Source organism: Myotis myotis, unplaced genomic scaffold, assembly GCF_014108235.1.
Source record: "Myotis myotis isolate mMyoMyo1 unplaced genomic scaffold, mMyoMyo1.p scaffold_m19_p_24, whole genome shotgun sequence".
NCBI classification, from domain to species: domain Eukaryota; kingdom Metazoa; phylum Chordata; class Mammalia; order Chiroptera; family Vespertilionidae; genus Myotis; species Myotis myotis.
The window spans coordinates 2,152,146-2,170,860 of NW_023416329.1; the positions used below are offsets into that span (position 1 = coordinate 2,152,146).

Below are 18,715 nucleotides of genomic sequence, written 5' to 3' on the forward strand. Positions count from 1 at the left end.
CGGAGCTGTGTGTGAGTGGCAGCCCTGCTCTCCGCTGGGGGTCCCCAGGAGTATAGCTGTGCCAGGCACCAGTGGTGGCTCTGGGTGCTGAGGCCAGCCTGCCCTGGGCCACTGGTGCTGGGAGGATGGGACCCTGACCTGCGTGGACCCCGACCTGCATGTGAGGGAGTGGCACTAACTGGGGGGGGCGGGCCTTTGAGGATCTGAAGACCCTGCACTGGAATTCTGGATGGAGTGGGGCTCATGGGGCTGTTTTTAAATTTGTTTTAAAATAATGTTTTTCATAAGAGTTTATTTGAGCCAAACTGACAACATGATGGAAAGCAGGGTTGCCAGTGCTGCGTCTCAAGGGGGCGGAGGGGCAGAGGGGCGGGTCCGCAGCCCCAGGAGGTGCTCTGGAGGAGGCCGGAGGAATGCCAGCATCGCTGCTGCGAGGGCAGGGCGCAGCGAGGACACTGTGACAGGCGGGGGTGCCGTTCTCTGAGCCGTTAGCGTTGCATTGAGGCCTGTGGCGCTCTGGGCACGTGGCCCTCCTGGCGGCCCTGAGGAACAGCCTGGCCGCTTCACCTGCGTCCCCCCTGGTGTCAGGTTGGAAAGCGGGCGGGCGTGTTGGCCGGAATTGCTCCCCGCTGACATTGGTAGTTAAGTGCCCACATTGCAAAGCCTGCGGCTGGCAGTCCGCATGGGGCTAAAGGAGAGGAAGGAAAGCCAGCGCCTCAGCCTCATGCGCCACCCGCGGGCCCCACCCTGTGCCCGAGACCTGGAGCTGCAGGGAAAGCACATCTGAGCCGAAGGTGCCCTGTGGGCACAGCCACCCACGCCCAGATTGTGGCTCTAGGAAAACTGTGAAGACCGGGGACCCTGGAAGAGGAGAGGGCATAGCTCTGTGCTGAGCGCAGGACCTGGCTCCCAAGTAGGACGTTTCTGGAAGCAGCAGACCGGGAAGTTGTGTTCAGCGTCCCCCTCTCCAGCTCTGGGCTCCACTCCTGCTGCCTCCGCTAAGCGGGACCGCATGCCACCCGGCTCCCTCCACATTGGACATTCACTTACTTGGGGCAGGACTACAGGCCAGGGGAGCTCCCAGGCCTCTGGCTACTTCCCGTTCTGCTTTACATCGGAACTTCCGTAAAGAAATTTATTAGAAACAACAAGCAAAGATGCCCCATGACCCGATCTCCCCATGCCAGGCCTCTTCGTGTAGATCCTGGCTCATCTCAGCTCCTTCATGCGAATGGTGGCCAGCCTGGTTCCTGCCAGGAGGGGTGAAGATGTGATGGCTCCTGTGGGCTGGGTGCGAGGGCCCGGCACCCTGGGCACAGGCGGAGGCTGGTTCACTTGCCCCCTGGACAGCACTGGGATTTGGGGTGGAGGCTATTGATGAGCTCTGGGAAGAAAGGGAATGGTCAGAGGGGAGGACAGAGCCTCCGGCCCAGTGTCCAGAGCCTAAGCCTGGAATCCCCTGAAACACACACATTCACACTGACACACAACCTCATACACCCTCACACACATGCACATTCACACTGACAATCATACACACACATGCACACATTCACACTGACAGATACCCTCACACACGCACACATTCACACTGACACACATCTTCATACACCTTCACACACATGCACATTCACACTGACAATCATACACACACATGCACACATTCACACTGACACACACCCTCATACACACACATTCACACTGACAGACACCCTCACACACGCACACATTCACACTGACACACATCTTCATACACCCTCACACACGCACATTCACACTAACACAATCACACATTCACACTGACACACAACCTCACACACCCTCACACACATGCACGTTCACACTGACACAATCATACACACACATGCACACATTCACAGACACCCTCATACACACGTACACATTCACATGACACCCTCATACATGCACACACATTCACATGACACCCTCATACACGCGCACACTCACGCTGTCCTCAGCAGGGACCTGTGATGAGGGCGGTCTCACGGAGCAAGTGCGCGTGTGCACTCCCAGCCCCACTGCTTAAAGGTGGGGACAGACCGTGGAGCTGAGTCTCCAGACGGTGACACTCTCCTCCTGTGTGCGTCACTGCACACAGAGCTGCCAGCCCCGCTGGCTGCAGGAGCGGCACCTGGCAGACTGGCAGGAAGGAGCTGGGGAACGTCGGAACATCCTGGGCTCCCGTGCTTTTGACTTTCCTGTCTGTGGGCTCAAGAAAAGACCACCCCACCTTAGGATGGACCCTCCCTCAGGACCAAGAGGCCCCCTGGGCCCAGCCCGGGAGCCTGGCTGCGTGGCCACCCCCGTCTCACCCAGCAGCACCTCCAGCTTGGACCCCCCTCTGCCCACCAGCCCCACGGTAAGCTGGGCGAGCGCCTGTGGGCACACGACCTTCCTCCTCTGTTCTGACCCCTCCTGGGGACACACGGGTGTAGGTAGGAGAGCGGAGAGGCCTGTGCCTTGCTGGGAGTTGTGGGCGTGTCACTGGGCATCTCTGAGCCTGCCCTGCAGAGCGGCCTCTGGAGAGAGAGGGCACCGGCTTTCCTGGAGGAGCGCACCGAGGACGAGAAAGCCTGGCCTGAAGGAAGGGGCTGAAGGGCCACACCTGCCCCTGGCGTCCCCCCTTCCTGAGGAGGGCTGGCTGCCCACGGACCCTCCACAGAAGCAGGCTCACTCTGGGCGACTGGGTTTGTCCAGCGAGGGAGGCAGGCGCTAGGTGTGCTCTGCTGCCCCCATCAATCTAGCCAGAGTCCAGGCCATGCCCACAACTGGGGAGGGCGAGGGTACCCTTCAGACCTGGGATGCGGCCTCAGGCCTGGACAGGAGGGGCTGGCTCCTGTAGCTACAAAGGCCAGAGCAGGGTGGAGACTGGACCAGCCCCGGAAAGGAGTTGGGGGGAGGCGTCTTTAAATCTCTTTGCACCGGCCTCCCTGCAGAGACCCGACACCTCCATCTGTGCCATCTTACCCAGTTATACCCGGGTGCGGGGGGCAAGCCTCTTCTCGGAGGCCCTGGAAAGGGGCTCCGCCTGCTCCACCACCCCCGAGCCGAGGGCCAGGAATACCACTGCTAACTGCTTGTGCACCTGGAGCAGCCTCATACAGCAGAGACGGGCCACCTCAGAGTTGCCTCTGCCTTCTCCCCACGGGAAGGTAGAGGCATCCTAGCCATGTCCTGTTGCCAGGCGTGTGCCAACCTGTCTTTCCAGCCTCCACGGGTGATTGGAGCCCTCCTAGGAGCCTGATGCCCTGTGCCATGTATGGGAGTTTAGGCTTGACTGTAGGGAGACCTGCATTTCCATTTTAGCCAGCCCCTTGCCAGCTGAGTGGGGGAGGGACCCGGCACGGTGAGCTTCCGGAGCCCTAACCCTCTCTTCAGGGCGATTTGAAGATGACAGGATAACGTGATGCCCTGTTTCTCCGACTTTCTCCAGGCAGCCGAGGCTCAGGCTGCGGCCTGGGTCTCCTTCCCCACCGTCGACGTTCCGGCCCACGCCCACTACACCCTGGGCATAGTGATCCTGCTGGTGGGCCTCACAGGGATGCTGGGCAATCTGACAGTCATCTATACCTTCTGCAGGTGACTGGCTGGTGGGGTTGGGGCCTGGCCACTGAGGGTAGCCTGCCACGCAGAGAAGGGCAGCACACGCAGCATTGCTGGTGCTGACTCTGCCAGGGCACGGTTGAGCTTGGACAGTGAGGCCAGGGCTAGCCCCTCAATGGTCTCAGGCTCAGGCCTCAATCTTTAAGCTCAGGGAAGGGCCCAGAAGTAGTCCAGGCAGCTCAGTGGCACGTGCCACTTGGCCCCCGGGCACACCCTCTGCATAGGTGACTGCCCCAGGACACTCAGTCCCTGCCCATTCTGCCCTGCCGTCAGCTCACCTCTACCATCCCTTGCCCCAGTGGGCATCCTCCTTCTGCCTCAAAGAACAGCCCTGGCACCAGGGCCCTGAGCCCTCCAGCCCCTCGGCAACCCCTCTTCCTTCCACACCTGCCCTATTCACAGGCCAAATGGCCAAGCCAGGCAGGCAGAGAAGCGGAGCCCTACCTCCAGGCCTCCTAGCTGAGGTGCCTGTGGGCGAGGCATCTCTGAGCCACACGTCTCGCCTGCAGAGAGGAGCTGTGCTTTCCCGCACAGTCAATGCAGTGTCGCAGCCCAGCAGGTCTGCTTGACTCCTGCTGTGCCGCTGGCTGCGTGTTGTGATCTGGAGGGAGCCACATCGCCAGTGGCAGCCTTGGTGTTCTCGTCTGGAAAATGGGGGTGGGGAGAGGAGGGCCTGCCTGTGGAGCACAGCGCAGCTCCGTTGCCCCCGGAGGGGAGGAATGCAGACGCAGCGGCAGGGGTGCTGAGCAGGGCCCGGCCCTGAGACCGGATGAAGGGGGTGAGGAGGGTGCCTGCAGAAGAAGGATGCACAGCTGGGCACAGGGGAAGAGAGAACTTGGCCGGGAGGGGCTCCAAGGAATGAGTGTGTCTGAGGAGAGTGTGGGGTCAGGCGCAGGGAGTGTGGAGGGTGAGAAGTGGACACCGCAGCCTGCTCCGAGGCCGAGCAGCAGCTCGGGGGCCTGCTCTCCGCTTCACTCTGCACGAGCCGCCCTCGGAGGCAAGGCTCTCACTTCTCAGCCGGCACTCTGGGCACCAAAACTGCTTGCTAGGCAGCCGGCTGGCCCAGCGGCTTGTCTCTATAGTGCACACGTGTGCGTGTGTGTGCCTCTCATGTGTGCACAGGTGCGTGTGTGCATGTACTTGTGTGTGTGCACCCGTAGTGGAGGGGAGCTCCCCAGCAGAAGTGCCTCTGACAGTGTTGCCCTCACAGGAGCAGAGGCCTCAGGACACCCGCCAACATGTTCATCATCAACCTCGCGGTCAGTGACTTCCTCATGTGCTTCACCCAGGCCCCCGTGGTCTTCGCCAGCAGCCTCTACAAGCGGTGGCTCTTCGGGGAGGCAGGTGGGCACGCGGGCTCCTTCTGCGGGAGGGGAAGGCTGTGGCCAGGGTTCCCAGTGCAGGGTGCCCAGGTGAGGAGGTGACTTCCTCTTTCTTGGCAGAGAGTGAGTTGCTGCCCTCAGATAGCAACAGGGAAGGCTCAGGCTCCAGTCCTGAGGCCTCTGCCAGCCTCTGCCAGTGCTACAGGGAGGCAGGGCGGAGAGGGCTCAGCCTGCACTGCTTGAGAGGTGAGGACAGGAGCCAAGCACCTCTGCCCCAGACCCTCACTCCCCTGCTTCTGCTGGGCTCCCTGCCAAGGCTGAGACGGAGCTGTGTCCACAGGCTGTGAGTTCTATGCCTTCTGTGGGGCTCTCTTTGGCATCACCTCCATGATCACCCTGACGGCCATTGCCCTGGACCGCTACCTGGTGATCACGCGCCCGCTGGCCATCGGGGTGGTGTCCAAAAGGCGGGCGGCGCTCGTCCTGCTGGGCGTCTGGCTCTACGCCCTGGCCTGGAGTCTTCCGCCCTTCTTTGGCTGGAGTAAGTGGGCTGTGGGAACTGGGGGTGGGGGGAGGTAGTCTGGGAGGGGCGTATTCAAGGGCAGGTCGGTGGAGTTGGGTTGGCCAGCTGGCAGAAAGGGTCCAGGCGGCTTCCTGGGCCTCGAGGCAGATGAGCCTCAGGAGGCCTGACGAACAGCAGGGAAACTGGGGCTGCATCGTCAGCTATCAGAGATGACCTGGCTCCCCTCCCTGGGCACAGGGGGAGCCCATGTGGTTCCTGGGTGCGAGGAGGGATGCTGAGTTGGCAGTGAGTCAGACAGGCAGGGCTGGGTGTGAGGCCTCAGCAGCAGGAGGGTTAGCAGCAAAGGCAATGGCCTTTCTGGGGCAGGACCAGAAAGCGGGCTGAAGCCGGGAGGAGTAGGACCCTGGGGCTCTGGTGAGGCCTCTGCTCCACACTGGCAAGGATGGGCAGCCGTGGGCTTTGCCAGTTGGCTCTCACTGCACTGGGCCAGCTGGGCTTTGGCCAATGTTCCGGGACCCCGGGCCCCACATCCAAAGCCCCTGCTTGGTGGGGAGCCTGCATTTGCACTGCCCAGATGCTGAGAGCTGCCTGCCCGGCCTCCCAGGTGCCTATGTGCCCGAGGGCCTGCTGACCTCCTGCTCCTGGGACTACATGAGCTTCACACCAGCGGTCCGCGCCTACACCATGCTGCTCTTCTGCTTCGTGTTCTTCCTCCCCCTGCTTGTCATCATCTACTGCTACGTCTTCATCTTTAGGGCCATTCGGGAGACAGGCCAGTAAGAGCTGGGCTTGGAGGAGGGGTTGGAGGGGAGGGGGCCATGCTCCTTCGCTAGAGGCTCCCATCTGCACCCACCCCTGGGGCACCCAGCTCCAGATTGGCAAAGACAAGCTGAGCACCGGTGCTTGTGGGGCAGGTGCCTAGGGACCAGCACAGCCTGACGCCCAGAGAAGTCTCAGGAGATGGGGTCTTCTGAGGGGGGCTATTAGGCATGTCAGGAGGTCTGGGGGCGGGGAGGGGGCAGAGAAGACACCGCAGGTGGAACCCAAGGAGGCAGCTTAGCTGGATGCAATGGAGAACTTTTGGGGTGTCAGGGCTGCCTGCACAGGCCAGGACCCTGGCACCCACTGCAACCCAAGTGGGGTCAGACCCGGACTCTGCATCCTTCCCAGGGCTCTCCAGACTTTCGGAGCCTGTGAGGGCCGCAGTGAATTGCCCCAACAACGGCAGGGGCTGCAGAATGAGTGGAAAATGGCCAAGATTGTACTGCTGGTCATTCTTCTCTTCGTGCTCTCCTGGGCCCCCTACTCCACTGTGGCCCTGATGGCCTTTGCTGGGTGAGCAACAGCGAAGGGCTGCGGGGCGTGAAGGGGTGAGGGGATGAAGGGGCTCTGGGGCAGGTTCTCCCTCCCTAGTGCAAGCGCAAGCCAGCTGTGCTTACCCTGGAAGTCTGGCCCCAGCCTTCTCCCCCTGCTGTGAGATGCTCCCCTGCTGGGCCTGCCTGGTTCCTGGAGGCGCTGGGACATGCTGGGTTGGGCCTGAGTGCCTGTGAGGGCTGCAGGTGCTGCAGGAGCCCTCTGAGCCAGGACGGCTGTGGGCATCAGGGCTGGGGTGCGGTGTGGGAAGAGCTGAGCAGGGACCAGCGTCACTGGGGGTGAAGAGGGTTTATTGCTGGCAGCACAGGCTCCGAGGGACAGTGAACCACCCCCTCCCCCCCGGCACAGCTTCCTCCCAGACGCCCTCTCACTGCTCTCCGGGTGCCCCTCACCTCAGATCAGAACTCGTCCTGGCATTGCAGTCCCACCCCTGGGACTGACTGGGCCCAGCTAGTTTGGGCCGGGCTGGGCTGTGCCCGTGGCAGGGCCTGGCCTAGAGGAAGAAGATCCCTGAGAGGGTAGGTGGGCGGGGAGTCTCCAGGGAGGAGCGTGGCAGGGAGACCCCAGCTTCTCTCTCCTAGGTATGCTCATGTCCTGACGCCCTACATGAACTCAGTGCCAGCTGTCATCGCCAAGGCCTCTGCCATCCACAACCCCATCATTTACGCCATCACCCACCCCAAGTACAGGTGCAGCCCCAGGCTCCCAGGCCCACCCTCATGGGCATGGAGGGCCTGCGAAGGGGGTGTCTTTCCTGTCTCTGTGTATGTATTGGAGGGGCTCCAGCAGCTGGGACCAGCCAGTGACAGTGGGTGGGCCTGAGCACCTGGGGCCGGTGTGACCTGCTGCCGCTCCACCTTCCCAGGAGGCTCCCTTGGCAACGTCTCATCCTAATGGGGGCGTTTTGGAGCTGAGGCCAAAGGCAGCCAGATGGCTGATCGGCAGTGCTGCCCCTGCAAGGAAATCCCCCCAGACAGCGACACCTGGAGAGACCCCAGCAGGGGAGCTCAGCTCCGAGGGCCCTAGCGGCGGGCATGGTGCTGGCCCGGAGTGCTCTCTGCTGACGGGATCCCAGCGCACTGGCCTCTCCCACAGGAAGGCCGTCAGTGCTTCCTTTTGCCTGGTGGTGTCAGTAACTCACCACCTGCTGGGCCATTGGCAGAGATGTGGCTGCTGGAACGGGGCCCCTGGCTGAACCTGCTACCCTAAGGCTCTCCCTCCATGCCCTTGGCCCCAGTATCTGTCTGTCTGTCCCCAGTCCTGTGAGTCTGTCGGTATCTTTCACCTCAGCATCTGTCTGTCCTTTGTCATCACTTTTCATGACTCCCAGTTTCTTTCTGTCCGTTCCCAAGACCTCGTCTTTTGTGCTCAGGACCCCAATGTCTGAAGTCCCCATTCTCCAGGGATTCTCTTCCCACTCCCCTTAGCCTTGTATCAGTCTGTCCACCCACCCCTTTCTCCTTGTGTCTGTCTGTCTGTACCCTCTGCTTTAACCAGATGTGCCTCCCTGCAGAATGGCCATAGCCCAGCATCTGCCCTGCCTGGGCCTGCTGCTGGGTGTGTCAGGGCAGCGCACCGGCCCTTACGCCAGCTACCGCTCCACCCACCGCTCCACGCTGAGCAGCCAGGCCTCGGACCTCAGCTGGGTCTCCAGACGGAGACGCCAGGAGTCCCTGGGCTCTGAAAGTGAGATGGTAAGAATGCCGGGCCCTCTATGACTGGCCATCCCTTCCTCAACCAGGCCAGCCTCAGGCCTCTGGGCGGAGCTGCCGCTGAAACTCAAGAACCCCCAGGACACTGGGACACTGGCAGGGAGAGCCCCTCCCATCCTCCCCCTCCCACAGCTTTTTCAGGCATCATCCTCCCTGATAGGTAGGGGCATTGGGGCCAGAGAGGCAACAGGCTGGCCCAAGGTCACCCAGCAGCAAGGCCAGGGCTGAGCAGGGGTCTTCCCACTCCAGGCCGTGTCTGCTCCAGGCTGGCACTACCCCTTAAGCCACAGATGGAAAAGACTAGCATCTCTGGTCCCAGATGAGCCTCCAGAGAGACAGACAGGAATTAGCTCAGGGCCCTGTTCTCAGCATGGAGCCCGTCCTCCTGGGAGCCCTGAGAGCCCGCAGGTGCAGAGGAAGGAGCACCGCCCTGGTGCAAGCCTCAGCTCCATCACGTGCTGACTGTGAGCCTGGCTCACCCTCTCTGACCCTCTGTGTCCTTCCCTGAAACAGTTGCCTCTACGTCCACGACTGGCTGGGGTGCCATGGGTGGATACAAACCCTAGAGCAGGGGTGGGCAAACTTTTTGACTCGAGGGCCACAATGGGTTCTTAAACTGGACCGGAGGGCCGGAACAAAAGCATGGATGGAGTGTTTGTGTGAACTAATATAAATTCAAAGTAAACACCATTACAGAAAAGGGTACGGTCTTTTTTTTTTTAGTTTTATTCATTTCAAACGGGCCGGATCAGGCCCGTGGGCCGTAGTTTGCCCACGGCTGGGCTAGGGCGCCATGGGTGGATACAGACCCCCAAGCCTGCCGCCCTCCTTGGGGTCTGGAGCTGTGATGCTCCCTGAGGTCCCCAGGAGAGCTCCCTGGTCGTGGGCCCCTGTCTCCAGCCACACCTGAGCTCTTCCGCACTGTGCCTGCAGGGTCCCTCCACCCCTTCCTCCCACTGCCCGCTTCCAGAGGGCTCTCAGCTGGGGGCTGAGGGAGGAGCTGTCAGGGTCCCTTCCCTGAACCGCTGCTGTGGGAGACATCGAGGAGGGAATCTTATTTAACAGAGGTCCAGACCCCCTGAAGACACACCCATCACCCTGTGTTAGAAGGTGTGCGCACACCCCTGGCGCACACACTTACAGTTTGCAGGGATTTGGCGACCAGCGCCCCGCCAACAGTGTCATGGGCCTCACCCGAGTAAATGTGGGGAGGATGGAGCAAGGCCTGGGGGAGGGGCAGGAGCAAAACTGTCTCACTCTCACCTCACAGGGCTGGACAGACACGGAGGCAGCCGCCACGTGGGGGGCTGCCCGGCAAGTGAGTGGCCCGCTGCCCTGCAGTCAGGGCCTGGAGGAAGTGGAGACCAAGGCCCCGCCCAAGTCCCAGGGACGTGAAGCAGAGGATCCAGGGAAGGTGACCGGAGACACGGGGCACGGAGCCCAGGGGGTGGCCAGGAGAGCGGGGTTGTCCTGGGTCCCCCCAGCTTTCCCTTGCCCGCCTGGGGGGCCTGGGAGTCTAAGAATGCCAGAGGCTCTGAGCAGGCCTGAGGGCGCCTGTGACTGTGATTGACACACAGAGGCGGTGGCCTCTGTGCTGGGACAGATGCACACAGGAGCGCTCGTGTGTGCGACCTGTGCTCGCACACGCTGTCCCTGCGACCCACAGGAGCAGAGCTCCCTGATGCGTCTCTCTAAGCTCTGCGTGTCACCAGTGTGGGTGGTGCGCACCTCTGTGTAGCTGGAGGCTGGGCGTACCTGGGTGGGGGTGCATGCCGTGTGTGTGCTCGCTGCCAGTGCCCTGCCACCAGGGTGTCGCCCAGAATACTGTGGCTATTAAAAGAAAGCCAGCTGTCGCCCAAGTGCCTATGGAACGGAATGCCGATGGCGATTAGAGAAGGCCATATTCTGGAACATGGAAATGCCACGCGCACAGGCCCTGAGGCTGCCCTCCCCCACCCCTGTCCTTCACTCCCACTCACACAGCACTCCCAGCTTCTGGGCTTTCTTGAGCTTCCCTAGCAAGGCCAAGACCACAGGCACTTTTCTGCTGTCCTTCTCCAACGCTCCTCCTGCATGTCCCAGAGAGGGGAGCCCGGGGCTGCCCCTACAGTTGGAGCCTCTGCTCCCTCCGACTTCAGTGTCTCAGGGAGCACCGCTCCCCCATGCTCAGCCCCACGAGGACTCACTCCCCAGCCCTGAGTCCCCTGCATTGTGCACAGGCGTAGGGGCCGGACAGAAGCATGGCTGCGCCCCGGCTTGGGGGGCGATGATAAAAGGCACAGTGCCTGGCCTGGGGGCACACCTGGCTGGGAAAAGAGGGATGGCTCATCGGCAGGCTCCTAACCGGTGCCAAGCACTGCCACTGAGGATCAGCACATAGGGTGTGGGAGCAGAGGCCAGGCCCCAAGGGTCCCCAGGGAGGCGGAGGTGCAGGGGGGGTTGCCAGGCAGAGTGGAGGAGCAAGGGACCAGGCTGAGGGAACAGCTGTGCGAATGAGAGGGCCCAGGGGCACTCGGGATCCTGGGACAGAATGTTGCCCTGTGACCTCAGAAGCAGCCAAAGGGCCCTGGGAGCTGGGGGGAGGGGGAGGAGAGGGCAGGAGCCTTGGGAAAGCCACTCAAGTGCTGGCCAGAGGGCTCTCCAGGCCGGGTGCTGCGGGCGGACCCTGGGAGGATGTTGCCCTGCCGGCCTCTGTGTGGCCCGCAAGGACAGGTTGGATGAGGGAGCTGCGGCAGAGCCCCGGAGGAAGCGGTGCTGTAGGGCAGCAGGACTGAGGTGTGGGGGAGCGGCGGGGGGGCGGGGGGGAGCAGGAGGGGTGGAGGTGCCCCAGCACAGGGAGAGAAATGAGGACAGTGGTGAAATGGACAGTGGGGTGGAGGGACCTCAGTCCAGACCTAGGAGCCCGGGGACCTGGGGGCCCCTGCAGGCACCTAGACACTCTGGCTCCATCTCTCAGGCCACGTGCCTTGTCCCAGAGTAGGCCCACCCTGACCCAGGACAGCCTGCCCTCAGGCACTGTCCCTCACTGCAGAGGGCCACTGGAGGCTGCTCCCACGGGCGGGGGAGGGTGGTGGGGGAGGGAGACAGTCCTGGGCTAACAGATGTGTGCGGCTTGTTTTTCAGACCAAGGGGCTGCTCCCTAGCCCGGACCCCAGGATGTAGGGCCCCCTTGGCTCTCCTTTTCCTCTGGGACACGTCCAGCCCCTCGAGGCCCCTCACACAGACCCAGGATCAGCCCATGAACTGTGAGCTTTGGAGTGGCCCTGTCACCATGGTGTGCTGGATTCACATCCTAAAACACAGAACTTCTGCCACGCCAAGTGGTCTGCACCCACTTCTCATCTGGGCAGCCTGCTCCCCAGGCTCAGCCTGAGGAGTGGGGCCAGGCCTCCTGCTTCCAGGAGTGTGTGATTGTCCTGTCCGAGCAACAGCCGTGGCGATGCTCCACGGGGCTCACCGTGGCTGCCCCTGCCTGGCACGCGCCCCCCTCCACCGCGGAGCCTGTTCCTCGCCTCGGCCTCTCCCTGCAGCGCTGCCTGCACTGCGCCCACGCCCCTGCGCACGCTCCTTGTCGGGCACATACCCGCATGCACTGAGCACGTGTGCGCACGCACTGCGCCTGTGATTTATTTTGCTCGTAAATCAGTGGCCTTCATCCCAGGCTGTGCCGCGCAGACAGGGTAGAGGGAAATAAAAAGCAGCAGTCTCGACAAACTTGGTCTCTGTCTGTTGATGCCAAAATGGGAGGGAAACTGCAGGCCTGAAGAGTGTGGGCCCACAGCAGTTTCTCTTCCTCCCTCCCCTTTTCCCCACCTTGTGACTCTCACCCGAGGCTCCTGTCTCAAACTATGAGGGGACGAGTGGAGAAGGGACAAAGATCAGGCTTGCCCTCACCCCACTACCCAGCGAGCTGCTGTTACCAGAAGCGGCTCCCACCCAGCCTGAGGGTGCCATCTGCTCAATGGCTGTCTTGGGTCTCCCAGGGGAGGCAGATGGGGGGGAGGGGCTGGCCTTTACCTTTAAGAGCATCCTTCCTACTAGCCCTCCCTTTCCCCAGGGCAGCATCAGGCAGGTCCCCAAGTCCAGAGAAGAGCCTGTAACTCCAGGTACAGCCTAGCCCGTGGCTCCCCCTCCTCCCCTTCCTGCCTCATCCCACACTGTTCACGCTGCTGGTCCTCTCCGTCCTGGAAGGGCAGGCCTCCCTAGGAAAGGGGATAGGGCTGGGGTCAGGATGGAGGGAGGGGCGTGGGGAAGGGCAGGGGCTGGTATGGGGGAGGGGAGGGGCGCTCCGAGCTGCTGGCCTCCTGCAGGCGCAGCAGGGAGAACAGGCACATGGCACAGGGCAGAGGAGGTGGAACGCGGAGGAAGGAACACAGTCCCTCCTTGGCTTCTTCCGAGTGGCCGTTTTGTGATCTTGGGCCAGCTGCCAAATGCTGCTGTGATATGGGGACTCCTTGCACCGGCACGTTGTCTGCGCCAGGCCCAAGGCCCGAGGCGGGTGCTGGCAACGGGGAATCACTTGCTCACACCCAGGCCTGCACTCAATGCTTGGGCCCAGCCCAGGCCAGAGCCCTGTGGGAAGGCCAGGGCACAGCTAAGCCAGTTGCCTTCCCCGAGCCTCAGTTTCCCCAGCCAGGGGCCAGGGTGAGTTTTGATCTCTCTCCAGACAACCCAGGGGTAAGGCTTCTGAAGGTTTCCTGGCAGGAGTCCCGAGGGTCCTAGGCCCTCCCAGAACATGCTGTCTCGGGGTTGTGGGCTGAACACACTGAACACGCTGCCCTCCCTGCCCCCCTGGCCCCATGGCCCAGCAGCTGAGCAAATGGCATCTCTCCTCCTCCCTGCCCCCTGCCATTCCAGCGCAAAGGGCACAGGCCTGACGTGCCTGCTGGCAGCTGAAGCTTTCCATACTGCTGTCAGGTTTTCCAGCGCAAGTGAGCCAGGAGGGCCAGGAATAACCCCTGGCCCCGAGGGTCTGGGGGGTGTGAGCCTGCCCGGGGCCTGCGTTCAGGCCCTGTGCCCAGGGGTGCAGGCAAGACCTCCCCCCCGCGCCCCACCCCCAATCTGGGCATTGGGAGGCACCTGTGGCTACTGGGAGCTCGTTTCTGGCCCGAGTCCCGTGGGAATTAGCCCAGGCTCCAGGGCGGCGTGACCTTGGGACAGGCACTCACCTCTCGGAGCCGGGCTCCGGCTGAGGCGCCGCCTCTCGGGTCTGAGGGGATGAGCTTGTGAAGGACCTGGAGCTGAGCTCAGCCATGCCCACAGCTGCTGCTGTTAGGATGAGCTTTTGTTGTTAATCCTCACCCAAGGGTATTTTTTACACTGATTTTTAGAGAGAGTAGAAGGGGGAGGGGGGAGAAAGAGAAAAACGTCAATTGTCTATCTCCCACATGTGCCCTGACCAACTGGGGCCAGTGGTTGAACCTATAACCCAGACACGTGCCCTTGACCAGGAATCAAACCCGAGACCCTCTGGTGTGGGCTGACACTAAGCACTGAGCCACGCAGGCTAGCATGACGATCGCTGCTGGGCCGGCACCACCTGGGGCCAGTGACGGGCCTCCAGAGATGAGGCTCCGTGCAGGCCAGCTGGAGGCTCACCTGCCCTGAGGACCACCAGGGCTCCAGGCCACACAAGGTACAGCCTTCACCAGAGAGCACAAGGCAGCATAACCAGAGCCCCAGAGCGCTGCCCAAGGGGCTCAGCTATTGTCTTCCGGGCCAGGGGTGGTGCAGCTGGGGAGAGAGCGTGCGTCCTGCTCTCCAGGTAGAGGGAGCAAGGAGGGGAGAGAGGGAGGCGAGAGCATTGTCACTGACCTGGCCAGTCCCCGTCCTGCCCCCGGGGTGCTGGGTGCTGGACACCCCTCCCCAGGGGCTATATTAGCCGTATGAGTCACGGTGGACTGCTTGGGAGGCCTGGACGGGCGGGCACAGTGTAGGGTTACAGTCCATTTATGGGCGCAGCAGAGGGCAGATATCAGTGTCGATGGCATTTGTTCCCAGCTATTCTTAGGAGCCTCTCAGAAGCGCCACACAGCCCAGCCAACAGCCAGGGACAGAGCAGGCACGGCTGGGTCGGGGTTGGGGATCAGGGCAGAGGCCTGGGCTGGGGAGGGTGTGCGAGGGCCTCTCACTCCACTCCTCCGTCCACAGAGGCTGCCGCTGTCCGCACCAGCATGTCTTACAGCGTGACCCTGGCGGGGCCTGGGCCCTGGGGCTTCCGTCTGCAAGGGGGCAAGGACTTCAACATGCCGCTCACCATCTCCCGGGTGAGTGCACTGCCGCAGCCTGGTGCCGCAGGGGTTGGCATGTTCAGAGAACGGTGTGTCTGTCCATCTGTCTGTCTTCCTCAAGGCTCTTGAAAATCAGAGCACACCCCACCCGCAGTTGGGGGCTGGGATTGGCGCCAACTGAATGTTGCCGGCCATAGCCCCCTGGTCTCTGTCGCAGCTGTTTGCCTGCCAAAGTGGCCAGCCTGCGAAATGTGGAATGTAATGGGCAAGCTGAGGGTGCTTTAAGCCGAGAGGGGCTGGCAGACAAGGGAAGGGAGGATAGCCCTTCCTCGGCAGGGTGGGCTCAGGGTGCCCCCAGGCCGGGAGTGTCTCCCTGGAAGTGGGCTTTGGGGAGAGAGCACCCACAGGGTGGAGCGGGCAGGTAACGGGGGCGGATAGGTAGATGGGCCGACTGCCCACCTTGCTGTCAGGGCTCAGGGCTGGATTCGGCTGGTTACTGGGCTCCAGCACCCATTCCATCTCAGACCCAAGATAACAGTCCCCTCCAAGGACCTGGCACTGGCTGGCCTCCTGAGGTTGGGCCTTCCTCCCTCACCTGCCTAAGCCCCTGCCCATTCACCAGGGCTGCTTACCTGCCTGTCTCACATCTTATTCCCATGCTCACCCGCCCGCCAGGGAACATGACCCTGTCCTGCCGGGTCTGCTTGCGATCAGGAATGGCACTGCCCGAGGGCAGCTCACAGACTGCTGACTGCTGGGGCACTGACACCCAGCGAGAGGAGCAGCTAGATCTGCTGAGAGAACCTTGTCTTAACCACTGCTGAGTCCCCAGGACCCACACCAGAGCCTAGAGCATAGATGCTCAGGCAACATTTGTCAAGCAAAGGGACTCTGCGAGTCTTGCAGAGCTGGGGCTGAAGGCCCTGGGTCCCGGGGTGGACTGTGAGGTATGTGAGACCTAGAGCAGCCCCCAGCAGTCCTGGTGTGGGCACGAGGGAGCCGGCAGAGGCCCCGGGCTGCCGCGGGAGGGTAATGGGTGGGCAGGAGTGTCTGGTTGCTGCCCACCTGGAAGATAGCTTTTTCTCAGGACAGGGAAGCACCGAGGTGGGCAGCTGGGGAAGGCCTGACAGCTGCTTGGCAGGGTGGTGGGAAGCCAACACCCCCATTGGAGGAGGAGTCCTGGTTGTGGAACTTGACGTGGGCCCTTGGAGGGACCCCAAGGAAATCCCCTCAGGGTGCTAGGGAGGCTGCATTTCTCGGGGGTGGGGTGCTGGCCCGGGAAACGACCTTAGCCTCCCTCGTCCTGGAGAGCTGGCTCATTCCAACTTGAGCCCGCACCCTCCAGACTACGGGCTGGGAGCCGGGGGCCATACTCAGAAGACAGCCAGGGCTTGCACACCCTGCCTCAGGGTGTGGTGACACGGGCCTCTGAGCCCAGGACACCCTGCACGTCCCCATCCCATGGCTGCAGTCTCCTCCCTGTCCACTCTCACTCTCATAGGTCCCCTGGCCACCCCACCTGGGACTGAGCCCAACCCTGCCCCAGCCCCAGCCCCACCATCCTCAAGGCCTCCTTCTGGGGCCCCCTGCCCCATCCCTGGGGTGGAGATCAGCCTCCTGGCTCAGTGACGCCAGGATGGCCATGGCCTCACCAGGGACTATGTGCCACCTGGCCTGGCCAGCGAGGCTGGATGCAGCACAGAGGCCTGAAGCTAGGCAGGAGGAAGCATGTCCTCACTGCAGGCACCAGGTGTATTGGGATGTGCTGGAGCCATGACTAGGGGGACTTTTAAGAATAGAACCCGAAGCCCAGACAAGGCATCAGGGCAGGGCACATGGCCTCCCTGCTTCCTACAGGGGCACCCCCCAAGTTACCAAGGCCATGGAGCAAGCTGGACGGGGCACCGGGCCTCCCCGGGGCTTGGAGTCTCTTGGTAAGCTGCTCTGGTAGCTGCTGATCCCCGGACTGGGGTGCCCCAGGCTCTGTGTTGCAGGCCTGCCCGAGCCCCCAGCCCTGCCCTCCCCCAGAGCTGTGGTTCTGCCTGCTGGGCTTCTCCAGGCCCTTCTGCACCAGGAACTTCTCCCCCATGGGGGTGCAGGGCCACTCCAGCTGCAGTTCACTTCCCACAGGGACTGGGGGCATATTGCAGAGGGGGGTTCCCAGGGGCAGGGTCTGCCCCTTCTCAGCAGGAGCCTCCCTCACGACCACCTGCACTGAATCCAGAGCAGGTGGTCAGCCAGGCAGGGTCAGAGCCAAGCAAACAGGCTTGAATTTGCACAGGAGCTCCTGTGGCGATCCCTGCCCCCGCGCCTGACCCTTCCCCCCTCCAGCTGGGGCTGGTAGAGGAGCACTGGGTGGGGCCAGGCACCTGTCAGCTGTAGCTCCTCCTGTGGAAAGGCTGCCGCCTGCCACCTGCAGGCTGGTGGGAGCTCAACCCACCCCATCCTGCCCACAGGCCCCTCAGCATCTCCCCTGGGACAGCAGCAGCCCGTCCGGCCTCCTTTCTGTGGGTCTCAGCCTGAGGAGCCATAGAGAAGGGGGTTCAGAAGGGAGACTCAGAGGGTAGAGGGAAGGGCCTTATTTATCCGGGACAGGTGCTGGGCCTGCAACTGGAGCTGCCCTCTCCCCGCCTTCCCCACCCCAGCAGTTCTCCAGGAAGTGGGGGAGGGGTGGGAGCAGCAACAAAGGCCCGCCCACCTGTGCCAGCCTGTGCCAGCCCCGCCGGCCACTGGCCCAGAGTCTGGGCCTGCTTTGGGCCTTGCCCCTGGGTGTACACTGGGTCCTCCCCTTAATGGGAGAGGCGTGTGCTGTTGTCCAGCTCTGCTCCTCCCAGCTTGTCACCTTGGAGAGGTGGGTTCACCCTGTAAAAGGAAGACAGTGCCTTTGTGAGATGCTATGGAACCAACGGGCACCTGTGGAGTCCTTGGCACCTGCTGTCCCTGGGCACTAGTTGTGAGAATGGCGGGGAGAGGGCCTCTGCCTGGGCGGGCAGGCCAGGGACCGGCCCTGTGGACCAGCTGGCAGTCTTCAGCTCCAGTATTTGTCAGACTCTGCCAGCTACAATGGGGACCAGAGCACAGAGGGTCCCCAGGGAGGGGAAGGCCAAGACTATTCTGGGGCAGCTGTGCCGGCAATTCCTGGAATCCAGAGCTGCTGGAGCTGCTGCTTGGGCAGCGCCTCCAAGTGCTGACAGGCCGAGCTGTTTATAGCCTTTAAGGTCAGGCAAGCCTCCCAGGCGCCCCCACCCAGGAGCAAACTGGAGAGCCCACAGGCCCTCCACGGGAATGCGTCTTAGCGGCCCCCAGCAGGCCCTCCCTGGCAGATCTCCCTGCCCTGTGACGCCCAAAGGCAGTGGGCACGAGGCTGGCTGGGGTCCTAGAGACCAGAACCTCCAAGGCCCTGGGCCGACTTCATGGACCGCCCCAGGCTCCAGGGCAGCGGCAGCAAGCATGAGGAGGCCCCTGGGCCCTGCTGGGCGGCCCTCCAGGCTGGGAGAGCTCTGTCCCTCTCTACACAGGCCCCTCCCGTCCAGGTCAGAGTCTATCGTTGCAAAGGCCCCTAGGACCACGCCTCCCCTCTCCCCAGGAAGCGTCTTAAGAGGGTTGGAGGGACTTTGCCGTGTCCCAGTACTCTGCAGGCCCGCCGGGAGGGATGTGCCCCCGGGAGCATTCTGCAGGTGACCTCCCGGACACAGACGGAGCTGTGGGCCTGGACTGGAGGAGGAGCGCTCTCGAGAGACCCTTGGAGGGCCAGGGAAGGGGATGGTGTGGTCAGCTGGAGAAGAACCAGGGACCCCTGGCTTTTGGGCGCAGGGAGGTCGTTGTCCTGTGTGGAGTGTAGGGGCCAGAGCGAGATGGCTGGTGTGAGCCACTGGGAGGTGGCGGAGGCAGGGCCTGCTGTCCCTTCCTGAGGAAGCCTGAGGTGAGGAG

At 62.7% G+C, this 18,715-nt stretch overlaps 2 protein-coding genes and 1 long non-coding RNA gene across 17 annotated transcripts in view; 2 read left to right on the forward strand and 1 right to left on the reverse strand.

The window, feature by feature from the left end:
* Positions 1-954: 954 nt before the first annotated feature.
* On the reverse strand, positions 955-14,424 carry LOC118679338. Its single transcript, XR_004975210.1, has 3 exons — positions 14,370-14,424; positions 13,724-13,874; positions 955-1,384 (listed from the first exon to the last, which is right to left on the reverse strand). It is a non-coding gene; the product is annotated as an uncharacterized LOC118679338 (long non-coding RNA).
* OPN4 (opsin 4) lies at positions 2,258-12,250 on the forward strand. Its single transcript, XM_036355964.1, has 10 exons — positions 2,258-2,380; positions 3,455-3,600; positions 4,835-4,968; positions 5,287-5,487; positions 6,074-6,245; positions 6,640-6,804; positions 7,425-7,532; positions 8,357-8,537; positions 9,826-9,969; positions 11,679-12,250. The coding sequence occupies exons 1-10, from the start codon at positions 2,258-2,260 to the stop codon at positions 11,715-11,717; spliced, it is 1,413 nt and encodes a 470-aa protein (XP_036211857.1). The 3' UTR covers positions 11,718-12,250.
* A 42-nt stretch (positions 14,425-14,466) lies between the features above and the next one.
* LDB3 (LIM domain binding 3) overlaps positions 14,467-18,715 on the forward strand; it is a 56,098-nt gene continuing 51,849 nt past the window's right edge. For 12 of the 15 annotated variants that reach the window (XM_036355958.1, XM_036355961.1, XM_036355954.1 and 9 more), the window contains exons 1-2: positions 14,492-14,616; positions 14,706-14,821. In XM_036355958.1, coding sequence (XP_036211851.1) covers positions 14,729-14,821 — 93 coding nt within the window. In that variant the 5' untranslated portion in view covers positions 14,492-14,616; positions 14,706-14,728. Of the gene's footprint in view, positions 14,617-14,705; positions 14,822-18,715 lie in introns of all 15 variants that reach the window. The other 3 variants (XM_036355948.1, XM_036355949.1, XM_036355950.1) reach the window with 1 other exon arrangement.

Bases quoted from the DNA above. Each gene is read 5' to 3' on its own strand.
- OPN4 (XM_036355964.1), top strand. From the start codon at position 2,258: ATGGACCCTCCCTCAGGACCAAGAGGCCCCCTGGGCCCAGCCCGGGAG. The intron at 2,381-3,454 runs GTAAGCTGGGCG...GACTTTCTCCAG, and splicing joins CTCTGCCCACCAGCCCCACG to GCAGCCGAGGCTCAGGCTGC. The intron at 4,969-5,286 runs GTGGGCACGCGG...CTGTGTCCACAG, and splicing joins GTGGCTCTTCGGGGAGGCAG to GCTGTGAGTTCTATGCCTTC.